The sequence below is a fragment of the Ictalurus punctatus genome, chromosome 20, assembly GCF_001660625.3.
Source record: "Ictalurus punctatus breed USDA103 chromosome 20, Coco_2.0, whole genome shotgun sequence".
NCBI lineage: Eukaryota > Metazoa > Chordata > Actinopteri > Siluriformes > Ictaluridae > Ictalurus > Ictalurus punctatus.
The window spans coordinates 475,227-487,726 of NC_030435.2; the positions used below are offsets into that span (position 1 = coordinate 475,227).

General features: G+C 46.2%; 1 protein-coding gene across 4 annotated transcripts in view; it reads right to left on the reverse strand.

The window, feature by feature from the left end:
• Window positions 1–1,019: 1,019 nt before the first annotated feature.
• Window positions 1,020–12,500, reverse strand: part of amotl1 (angiomotin like 1) — an 18,434-nt gene continuing 6,953 nt past the window's right edge. For 2 of the 4 annotated variants that reach the window (XM_053688572.1, XM_053688573.1), the window contains 10 exons: window positions 10,738–11,894; window positions 10,167–10,311; window positions 9,938–10,018; window positions 8,108–8,253; window positions 7,660–7,809; window positions 4,806–4,984; window positions 4,506–4,619; window positions 3,615–3,775; window positions 2,483–2,887; window positions 1,020–2,138 (listed from right to left, as the gene is read on the reverse strand). In XM_053688572.1, the coding sequence (XP_053544547.1) occupies window positions 2,035–2,138; window positions 2,483–2,887; window positions 3,615–3,775; window positions 4,506–4,619; window positions 4,806–4,984; window positions 7,660–7,809; window positions 8,108–8,253; window positions 9,938–10,018; window positions 10,167–10,311; window positions 10,738–11,894 (2,642 nt within the window). In that variant the 3' untranslated portion in view covers window positions 1,020–2,034. The other 2 variants (XR_008398547.1, XM_053688574.1) reach the window with 2 other exon arrangements.

Sequence of the window (12,500 nt, forward strand, 5' to 3'; positions counted from 1 at the left end):
GGACGAGCCGAACGTCGAATAATAAGTTCAGTCTCTCCTGGGGAAAATGGAGGTCCAAGTGAAAATGCCCCGTTCCCTGGGGGATGTCGAGTGGACACGCCCACCGCGTGAGGCAGTGCTCGCCCTTTTATGTCCTGTTTCACTCCACCATCTGGCCCTCGACGCCTCTGATTCAGAGAACGTGTGGGAATAACGACTTCACCGCCCTTATTCTAACGGCCCGCTCAGCTCTGTTCATAATCAGTGTGTGATGATAACGACGTCCCATAATGCACCTCTCCACGCAGGGGAAGACATTAGCGACACATTAAATACACGTTAACTACGCGTACACGTTAACTAGTGTTGGGCAGAACGCAAACGGAACGAACGGAGAATAAAGAGATAATCTTGTAGCTTGTACATTATACTTTTTAAAGTTGCGTTTGTTTATTATAAATCGCGTTCTATTACGCTGAAAATGACCCAAAACTTTAAACCTACATCTTAATTACATGTAGAATTTTCAGATATTTTGATCACAAAACTAAATGTTCATACATAATAATAAAAAAATAATAAACTGGCCACAATGAAATGTTAATTTAAATAAAGTAATAAAACCGAGTAATCGAATAAAACACGAATATACACCACTCTAATCTAAATGTACAAATGTAATTAAACCAATTAAACATTTACAATGTAACATTTTACTCATTTAGATCAAATTTGTTTTATATTAAGATGTTTTATGGTAAATAAAGTATGTATATATACAGTTAAATAAATGTCACTTATTATATTAAAAATATATAAATCCCCAAAATATGTTCATTTGTTATGTTCATTTATTTTTATTAATGAAGCTTATTATTATTATTATTATTATTGTTGTTGTTGTTGTTGTTGTTGTTATAATGTGGCCAGAAGGTGGCAGTAACACACAGATGGAGGTGAGGAGTGTGAGAGTGTAGGCAAGATGAATAAAGAAAACAGTGTGTGTGTGTGTGTGTGTGTGTGTGTGTGTCTAAGTGCTGTTGCATTAAGGCACTGTTTTATTGTTAGCCGGAGAACAGAGGAGGAACCACAGAACCATCTCAGAGCTTCAGCATGAGACATTACATTTCCATATCATGATAATCACCTCAAACCTTTCATCATGTCTTACAGAACAGGACCAGAACTTCATCTCAATAAAATAACACAACAGTCTTTTTCAGGTAAACGTGTAGAAGAGCTCCAGAACAGCTGGAGTGTGTGAAACAGACGCATCATGAACCAGAGAGAAGCTCCGCGACTCACACACTTGAACTTTTACCCTCTTCAGGTTCACACGCTTTCATATCCTGCGTTAAACTCGCTCACCTCTTCAACCTGTTCTCCGTCTCAACTTCCCTTCTCTTCCCTGTCATTAGCAACCCTTCCGTTCAGTCTGTCAGCGTGACCCAGACACGGCCGCGCCACACGCTCGCAGACCCTTACCCAAAGACCCTTCGGTCCAGAAACTCAGTGCTGAATCCACTCACTGGGCTGGATGTTATACTATTATTATTCTGAAAAAACCTTCGCATCCTAATGGAGCTCCTGAGTGTGTGTGACGAGAGATTATGGAGATTTAGCTGTAATAGTGAGTCAAAGTAACCTCTTACTTCTGTTCTTCAGTCTTTACCCTGATCGCTCACTTCCTGCTCCCAGCTCTCTGTGCACTTTACCTTTTATGGAGTTTTGTGGGCGTCACTATATGCAAATGAGCTGCGTGCGGAACGCGCTTGACACTTTACCGATGATCGACATACGCACACGACTACGGAGGAAAGCAGCGTTTCTGAAACGTTTATAAACCTGATGGGAAATTTTCAGTTCCGTCTCTTGTGCAAATATTTACACACAACTTTTACCGAAAGTGATAAACGAGGAGCTTTATACACACAGCGTGCACGGGGCTAAACCGAGAGACGCCTGTCTCTGCCTGTCTGTCTCTCTTTCTGTCAGTCGCTCTGCCTGTCTGTCTCTCCTTCAGTGGTGAGACTGCGTTCTGTCCGTAGATGTGTGTTAGATCAGAATCTCCACCAGGTCCGAGTCGGCAGGTCTGATCTTCTGCCCCGTCGTGTGGACGACTCGGCTCTCGGGACACTTCACCTGAGCGATTGGGTAGTCTACAAACACACACACACACACACACACACACACACACACACACACACACACACACACAGTGAACCCCTCATCACTTGATTTAAAGATTTGAAAAAATACAAAACCCTTTCTCACAGTCTCTCTCTCGCTCTTTCATGTCTGATTTTGTCTGATCTCTCTTTTCTACGTTCATTTCTTTAATTCCCTTAATTCTTCCTCTGCCTCTCTTTCATTGGTGTTCTCTTGTTTTTCTCATTCCTGGTCTGTCACTTTCTTTTTCTCTTTCACGTCTTCTTCCTGTATCTAATACTATCACTCTCTTTCTTTTATTTCTCCTATTCTCTCTCTCCCTCTCTCCTCTTACCCATCCTGGCTGTTCTCCCTCGGCCTGTAGGGAGCGTGGCTCTCTGGACTCTCTCACTCTCTGGACTCCTCCTGGTTTGTGTGCTGCTGTCTCTGCTGGCTGATTTAGAATGGAGTGATAGAAGAGGAGTGGAAGGAAGAGAGGAGGAGACGGTGGGGGGCAGTGGAGGAAGGGAGTGAGAGAGTGTGGAGGGGAGGGGAAGAGTGGCTGAGGAGGACAAGAGGAACGAGGAAGACGAGGAGGAGGAGGACATTATGGACGGGAGAGGGAGGGCGGAGACGGACAGAGGAGTGAAGGAGGGAGGGAGGGAGGAGGAGAGAGACGGAACGAGGGACGATAGTGAGGCCGAGAAGGAGGGCGGTGACTGAGGAAGGCGTTCGGCGTTCTCTTTTCCCAGCAGCGCACCTGGAAAAACAGGAAACGTGCTGATGACATCATCACTTAATGTTACTGCTGGTTGAGCAACACGTACAGAATAACCCACCGTGTGCGGCGCTGTTACAGTACGATAATCACCGACGAGGAGGTGTGACGAAACCGTAAAGAAGCGTACACTCCTCTCTTATAGACTGAAATACCGGACATACTGATCGAATAAATATCAATTCAACTATTTTCACTCCTCCTGTCGACGGCCGGATTTAAAGATACTTGGGACACATTTGAAAGCAGCAGTGCAGAAGTTCTCACAAATCCCATAATGCTGTTCAGCGAAAAAGAGAAATGCAGCTCAGTAATGAAGCACAGGAAGCGACTCATTTGTGAGGAATAAAGCAGCCAGTGATGTATTGCTGCTGAATTCAGAGCAGAGAGAAGGGTCGCTCGTGTCAGCTGGGATTACTGACGGTCCAGGACACGAGGAAACTCGGATCAGAGCTGTCAGGAGGAAAGACTTTGAGCCTTCGATGCTACGGATCGCTGTTGGGAAAGCCGCGCTGACGGCGAGGGTGGAGAAGACTTTCTTACGCTTTGCAGAACATTTTCCGAAAGTCCTCAGTGAGTTTGGAAATTTTGTTCAAGCGGTGTTCTGTCGAGTACCCTGAATCAGACCCAAAATCATTCACTTGTTATTTGGTGGATATATATATAGATAGATAAACGTGTGTGTGTGTGTGTGTGTGTGATTGCATACTTTCAGCCTGTGAGGCCTGGCGGGAGTGCACGCCCGTCGCTATGGCGATGGAGGGGACGGAACGGGCGGGACGCAGAGGGGCGGAGTCTCGGCGGGAACGGTGCTGCAACACTTTAATCATTGCGATTTTCTCCAACAGCTGAGCGTGGAGATCCTTCATCCTACACACACACACACACACACACACACAGAGAAAAGCAAATATTCCCACTTCAAGGTCAGTCGAATGCAGCATCAGTGACAGAACCTATGAACTTATTTAATTAGATAGCAAACTTTGCTTATGTTAGTGATAAACAGATTGGTGGTTGCTATAGCAACACTGTGTTTAATAGGTTAGGACTGTTGTTAATTATATCACTGAAAAAGATGACAATAGAAGTTGAGCCTCGGACTCGGCGTACTCGGGTAATAAATGCAGAGGCAGTAAACACTCCAGGGTGCTGGATAAAAGGTCCTTTATCAGGTGTACGGGCACGGTGCTTATGTAGCTCTAACAGGATAAAAATACCTGCATATTTTTCTGAACTTTGGCTGATATTGGCACTGTCTGTATTTAAACCCTCTCCTTTAGTCCTCCTGGTCTCTGCAGTACAGATATCTCAGTGCCTATGGACCAAGGTCACGCAAACACTCTCGCCTCGAAAAAACAAAACCAAATACAAAGTTCTGCAAACTACTCCAAGGGCAGCAGAGATAAGTGGAGCTTGTCTGGACCTACCGTTTCCATAGCAACTGCATATCAAGACTGACGGTGGGGCCTAATATCTAACTACCCATACATTCCACCAGCATAAAGTCTAAAAGACTGCTAGTAAGGATATGAGAACTATTCAATGTAGTGTGTGTGTGTGTGTGTGTGTGTGTGTGTGTGTGTGTGTGTGTGTGTACCTGGTCTCTATGTCCTGACAGCGACGGTTGTATGTTTTATCGTCTCCATCATGAGGCCACAGACAACTGTCACTGTAGCTGCCACTGCGAGAATGCTGCATAATGGTCGTGTCCCTGCACACACACACACACACACACACACACACACACACACACGCATACACACACACACACACACACACACGCACACACACACACACACATACATTTTGACAATTTTCCCAGTATATCATTTATCTACATTGTTGCTTCATATGTGTGTGTGTGTGTGTGTGTGTGTGTGTGTGTGTGTGTGTGTACCTCTGTGCGGCTGCCGTAGCCGCTGCCTCCATGGCGAACTGCCTCATTGCGCTCTCCTCTAAATATTTCTGTTCCCAGCGCATCCTGTCTGCCTCCAATCCCAGAATCCTCTCCTCTCGCTCTCTCAGCAGGTCCAGCAGAGCCGGGGCGCTGGACTCACACACACCTACACCAGCACGCTACACACACACACACACACACACACACACACACACACACACACACACACACACGTTAATGAAGTTTGATCTTGGGTGAGGTAATTTGTTATACTTTTGCAGTTGGTTACAGGTGTGTGCAGGAGCTGAATGGGGACGTCTGTATATAAGTATATAACTGGATACTGTGCATTAATAAGAGCTGCTATTGACTATGGAAGTATGGTGTACAGTTCTGCGTCTAAAACACGACTTTTAAAGGTTGAGGCGAAGCAGTCACGAGCGATGAGAATATGTCGTAGAGCAACAAGATCGTCTCCAGTACAAGCAGTACAGGTAGAGGTGGATGAAATGCCTCGAGACATTAGAAGGCTCAAGTTAAAGATGAGATACTGGACTAATATAAAAGATCAGTCAGATACTCTTCCAGCTGGGAATATGAGTATAAAAATGAACACGCTTCGGATGGACAGCCAATAAGGAGGCACAGAGTACAGGAAGCAGCGATATCAACACTGCCCCGTCGGTGGCTACGTCAGCGACCCCTCTTTGGTTCCCCCATGCCTCTAGTGGACGTACAGTTATAAGAAGAAAAGCATAACAAGGAAAGGAACATGTTAGAAAGTTTAGCAGTACAACAATATACTGATCGAATATATACTACAGCGCCGTGCAAATATATACAGACGACTCAGAGGATCCAGACTCTGGAATTACAGCAGCAGCAGTGTTCATACTCCACCTTCAAGTCAAAATCTCATAAAGAATCTCTGATCATATCTCTGTATTTACTACAGAATGAATAGCAACATTCCTCACACTGCGGTGGTTAGAAGAAGTACAACCTACGCGGTCAGTGATGTGCACAGACTCGCTTTCAGCTGCCAAGAGTCTGTCCAGTGGAATTTCTGTAGCGAGACGAGATCTGAGTATGAAGTGAGGCAGAGTCTATTTAGAATAAGACAATCCGGACATAAAGAAGAAGGATTAATAGTGAATGGAAGACATGGCAGAAGGAGTGGGATTTCTCTGGGAGTAAAGAATGTGTCACTTCAGGTCTTGTTAGGAAATGGCCCAAAGCAATCAAGAGTTTATCAAGAATTATTTAATTATTTAATTTAATTATACAAGATTGATCAGTGGAATATAAGACACTTTTTGTTGGTTTTCTTTGTTTTCCCAACGTCCCAACCATATAGCGCTCCACACTCCAATCCAGTAGGTGGCAGGTATGAAGAAGAAGAAGAAGCAGAAGAAGAAGAAGAAGTAGTTTGGGATCTCTCTGTCTTTTTTTCTCTTTCCCCCAGAAAGTTGTTATTTAGGTGATTTTGGTCTGTTTTGCTTTTCCTTTGTGTGAATTTCCCTCCATCCAACATTTGCATCACACTGACCTCTGACCTCTGACGATCCAATCAGAACTTGGTGTCTTGATTGTAACTAAAATACCAACTTAGTTTTGATCTGTCATGTGCTCCTCCTTTCTCTGTTGCAGCCTGCACAAGCGGGGATTGATGGGTGGTGTTTAAGGAGTGTCCAGGCCGTGTGACTCTGGAGGCCTGCAGTGACTAGACTTGTGTTGGTAATCTGTAGGTTTGATGGTGGAGGACTAGACCTCTAACATTCTGACACACGGGTGCACTGAGCTGCTGTGGAGAAAGTCACGGTTGTATGGTAAGTGTTTCTCATGTACTGCATCACTATATAAACTGCTGTTTGTCTGGATTATTTATTTATTGTCCCACAGATAAACTGTAGCATCAGTTCCTCATAAGGATGGATTGGTGTTTTTCTAGTTTGTTTGTTTGTTTGTTTGTAGGGCTGTTTTTTATTTGTGTGTTGTCCGTGCGTCTAGAGCTGCAGTTCTAGCTGATGAGTAGATTACCCATATCATGTTGGTTTTAATCGAATATTCAGGAATATTGAGCACTTCTCAGGAACCCAATAAACCCGAACAGACGCCGGTTATTCACCTCCCGCTGTCTCATGTCACATTTTTAGCTGTAACTACAGCCGGACAAAACAAGCTTAGTCATGATGTCTCAAGAGCAAGCAAGACTTAGCAACATGAGATCTTAGCTTCTTTTGGTATTTAGGCGCTTTACATCCGGTCCGTTGTTTTAGCGCCCTCTACAGGACAGTTTGGAGTTACTTTAATTAACACTGCTATGAGGAAGAGATGAAGATTTCATATCACTGTGTGCTTATATTCTATTTTATATATATAATCTTGTACAGAAGTGACCGCTCCATCTGCTTGGTTGAGAGGAGGTGTGGCTAGGAGAGGGCGTGGTTGTCAGAGGCGTGGCTGTCAGAGGGGGATTGTGGTAGGTCTGGATCTAGGCTTATTCCATTTATTAGTAAATAGTTAATGTCTCTCAAATGAAAGAAAGAAAACTTTATTCACCTCCTCTTTCCTAATCTAATCTAATGCTGGATTTTAGCTAATGCTGGATTTTAGCTAATGCTGGATTTGCCAAAACAGATTAAAACTGAAAATTAAAACTGTGCCGCTGTTCTTTTTCTTGCCAGTAGCAAGTACGGAAACAGAGATGTGTCCCTGGTGTATTCGATTTCAATACAAAGACAGAAACTAGCTATTTTTCTCTCTGGTTGTTGTGCAGATGTAAAGAGATGATGTCAGAGTGTGTGTGTGTGTGTGTGTGTGTGTGTGTGTGTGTGTGTGTGTGTGTGTGTACCTGTTGCGATCTCAGTGTCTCCAGCTCTCTCTCTAGTCGTGTCCTCAGGCGTTTCTCCAGCTGCTCTCGTTTCTCACACGCAGCCTGAAGCTGAGCCAGAGCCTGCTGCAGACGCTCCACACGCTCCACATACACACACTTCCTCCCCAGCTACTCTCCCAACACACAAACACACACACACTTATTCACACATACATATATAAGGCAACGGCTAGCTGATGGACGTTAAGGAAATCTTTATATATGATAGATACATCGACTGATTGATTAATCGATCACTTTATTTATTCATCCCAGAGACACATCCACAAAGCTGGCACTGGAGACTCCTTAATCTGCTTTAATCTGTTTTGGTGGAGCGTTTTACCAGTCCCTGTAAATGAGTTGTTACTCTGGAAACGATTAAGGGCCGGTTTAAGATGTATAGATGGGGACGTGTGTGACTCACCTCCTCCTCCATCCTGACCACTTTTCCCTGAGCGTTGTTCAGAGCCTGTTCTAAAATCTCGATGTGACGTCGCTGATCCTCATTGGCTGAACGAAGAGACTCCGCCTCCGTCTCCAGCCTCTCCATCTCCTTTAGACTCTGTCTTCCTGGGAGGGAGAAAGAAAGGGGGATGTATCCTAAACGCTAGCGTCAGCAAAGACTTTATAATCGACCCCGTTCCTGCAGGTGACGGTCATAAAAAGAAACATTTAAGAACCTGTAATTAAGAAGAAAATTGATATAGCACTCAATATACAGTAAATTCATACAGGAAGGAGATGATGTACAACCCCAATTCCGAAAAAGTTGGGACAGTATGAGCATTTTCTGGAGGCTCCTTATATTCTGTGATTAGACGATCGGCTCGCCTTTCACATCACCGTCTTCTTTCAACTCCTCACACCGCTATGAGTCCTAAACTGCCCCTGTCCCAACTTTTTTGGAATGTGTTGCATGTGTCAATTTCAAAATAAACGTTTATCTTAAAAAGAAAAAAAACCTATGCAGTTGATTAGATAAAACATGAAATACCTCGTCTTTATACGATTTTAAATACAAGTCAAAGTACATGTGTTTTTATTAGCATTTTCCATATTGTCCCAACTTTTTCAGAATTGGGGTTGTGGCTTAAACTCTACACCTATTTCCTATTTGGTTCCACACTGCTTGTGGATATCTCTCAGTGTTAAACCTGATGCAGAAAGAACACTAATACGCACTAATGCAGGCATTTGGGACGGAGCCAGAGAGCGTGCACTGTCTCAGCTCCGCCTCCTGTGTTTGTGTGAGTAATTAATGCTGTAAGTAAACCGCACTGAAGTTGTTGCTATGACTTGGACAGTCTTTTTAAATAAACTCTGGTGCTGGAGACTGTTATCTGTTTATTCAGTCACTGTTTTGGAGGAAGTTAAAATAATACTGTCTGCTCCTTTTATAGAGCGAGAGAGAGGTGGGGAGAGGGATAGAGGCAGGGGGGGGGGGAGAGGGAGGGGGGGAAGGGGGGGAGAGAGGGGGGGAGAGATAGAGGCAGGGGGGAGAGAGGGGGGGGGGGAGAGGGGGGGGGGAGGGGGGGGAAGGGGGGGAGAGAGGGGGGGAGAGATAGAGGCAGGGGGGAGAGAGGGGGGGGGAGGGGGAGAGAGGGAGGGGGGAAGGGGGGGAGAGAGGGGGGGGGAGATAGAGGCAGGGGGGAGGGGGGGAGGGAGGGGGAGAGGGAGGGGGGAGAGAAATAGAGGCAGGGGGGGAGGGGGGAGAGAGGGAGGGACCTAAAGGGAGGGAGGGAAACAGAAGGAAGGCAGGAAATCGTTTCGCATAGCCGTCGCCCATAGAAGCAGGGAACTTCCCGTCCTTTTTTAGTTAAAGTATGTACACTTAGCAGCGCTGTGCTCGAATGTGTTGTAATATAATTAAGGAATAGATCACTGTGTGATGTGCAGTTATGGGAAAATAATCAACAACAGGGCGGGTGATACCGGGGCTGGTACCACCCTGAAGCTGATCGCTCCTCTAACAGCACATCCCCAGCTGTTTTATTCCTCTTCTGTCCATTTATAGTTACATTTAAAGTTGCAGATTGAAGCGTTTATCACTTGTTGTTGCTATAGAAACGATGACATATCAGAACGAGCGTGTTAATATAAACCTGCTAGAGAATTAATCACCACCTTCTGACCAATCACAATCCAGAACTCATTAGTACAGTACGTAATTATGTTTAGAGCACACAGATGGAGACCTGACCCACCGGACGAGTTTCCTGAAGTGTATTTTATGTGTCAGTCGGTGTGAACTCACTCTCTGAGAGGTAAACATGGCCGTCCTCCTGCCCTTCTGCGTCCTGGTTTGCCAGCTTGCGATTGGCTGTTTCCAAACGATCTGGATTTGAGCAGATACGGAAGAGTAAAAGGATAGAAAATAGGCGAGCGTGTTAAAGGATTCCTTCACACAAGCTTTATGATGAACAGAGATACAGAGACGGGCACGGATGTTTCCGGAATTGAAAATGATCCGCGGCGTCAGTCACCTCTCAGATCTCGATTGAAGTCGTGCAGGCGTCTGATTTCACCCTCCAGCTTCATCCTCATGGTTTTGTCCAGAGTCTCGCGCTTGGATGAGGTTCTTACCAGATTCTCATATGTGTCTGAGAGACGTTGGACTTCGGCCTCCAACTACACACACACACACACACACACACACACACACAGATCATCCCTATCTGGCTTCAGTATTTCTGCCATTTCTGTCCCGAGACACATTCACATTGAATCTGTCTGTCAGTTTGATGTCATGCTGAAATTTATATTTTGGCTTTAAATAGAATCAGAGACGCTGTGGATTGTCACTCCAGAGCAATATTCGGTACATAAATATAACCTGGTTAACTATTTAATCGTATCGTCCTTTTAAAGTTCACAGCAAGTTTCACTTCGTGGTCTGAAAAACCGCCTCCAGAAAACCTTTTTAATCCAGAAAACCTGACGAATGTCAGGATCTTTCCCCGCATTAATACCGTGTGAGGATTCGGGTTAAGCGTTTCGGATTGGGGTGAATGGCTCTTGTTAAGAGTGTAAGAACGGAACCCGTACACTACGTACCCGCTGCAGTTTGCCGGTTTTCTCGGTCTGGATCAGCAGCTCCAGTCTCAGTCTCTGGTTTTCATCGCTGAGGAAAGTCATCATGTGCTGGGCGTGGCTCATCATGGAAAACGCCTCAGCGGGTACGATCTGTCCCTGCGGGGGCAAACGTGTGCCCGACCCGGTCTGTGGTACGACAGGTGGCATTACACTGGAGATCTGTCCCAGAGGAGCTTCGATGGAGAGCGGGGTTTGTTCTAGTGATAGTGGACCGGGGCTCGTACTGGACGGGTACGCTGGCTGAGCTTTGGCTTTGTACGGATATTCGGGAGGAGGCCCTCGAGGCTCTATGGAACCTTTAGCTGGTGGAGGGGCGGCGGTTGCGCTAGACGTTTGTTCCTCGCCGTTAGGAGACGTCTCTCTGGGCTGCTTGGCTCCGTTTCGCTCCAAACTGAGCTGCATGATGCGCTCGCTGAGGGAGCGGACGTGGCCCTGTTCGAGCCCGGCTAAGCCTTCGTCCACTCCCGTGAACCCTCGCTGGACCCACGGACGACCTTCGGCGCGAGCGAAGGAGGAAAGCGAGGGAGCGGAGGAGAGAGATGGAGGACATGAGCTGGTGCTGGTGGGGATGTGTTGGTTTGGCTGTAAACCGATCTGGGTTTGTTGGTTCTGGCCCGGATTGGGATAGCCGATAGCCTGGTTAGTGTTCTGTACACTTGTATACGCCTGAACGGGATTTGTAAGCGTGTAATGAACGTGCGTGTGCGTTCGGGCCACGTTCTGCTCTTCGTTCTGCCCCTGCTGACCTCTGTAAAGCTGAGACTGGGATTTAGCCTCCTCATACGAGGGGAGCTCTAACGCTCCGAGCCCGGGGATGGCGAGAGTCACCTGGACGCTCGCTGCTGTGTTTTTCGCTCCTTTAGCGCTCTTTTCCATGGAGCTGCTGTCCACCTGGTGCTCCTGACCCTGAGGCTCCTGTCGGGGCTGCGTCTCTGGGAGCAGCGTCTCCGCGGAGACAGGGTTGCTAGGTGACGCCATGGCCTGGTTCTCTGGACCGACTCCATTTCCGTAGCGCAGGTTTTCCTGCATCAGGCGTTGCAGAACGGGCCCGGAAACCACGACCGCATCATCGGAGCTGCTGTGCATGATGGAGCCTGAGAACACCTGAGCAACCTCACCTGGAGAGGAACACATAATCAATTAATCTTAATAATAACAATAATAGTAGTGCAATGACAATGGGGACATTATTTTCCTTTAAAAGGGGGCGGAGCCAATTTCCAGGCAGGAAGAATTCCAGGCATGAATCCTAATTTTGCAAGTAATTTTCATAGATGTCTTTAAAATTGCATGATCAAAGTTTAGTAACAGTTGAAGCCTGGACACTGGAGACTACTCCTCTAGTACAAAACAAGCTGAGGTGTGTGTGTGTGTGTGTGTGTGTGTGTGTGTGTGTGTGTGTATAGAGAGAGACCCGTGATCACCACCATCACATTCCTAATGCTATTTTAGGATTATAATTATAAACCCCACTGCAGTCGCACCAGCTGGTGAAAGTTCCAGATGCCAGAATGGGGAATGAGAGCAGTGAGCAGGAGGACATGAAAACACTCGAGGTCCGAACACATGTCTTCACACACACACACACACACACACACACACACACACACACACACACACACACACACACACACACACACACACACACCCCGTCACAACACTCTCGTATCACGACCGACCGTACGGCCCTGACACACCAAGCCGACACGGAAGAGCTAACATCA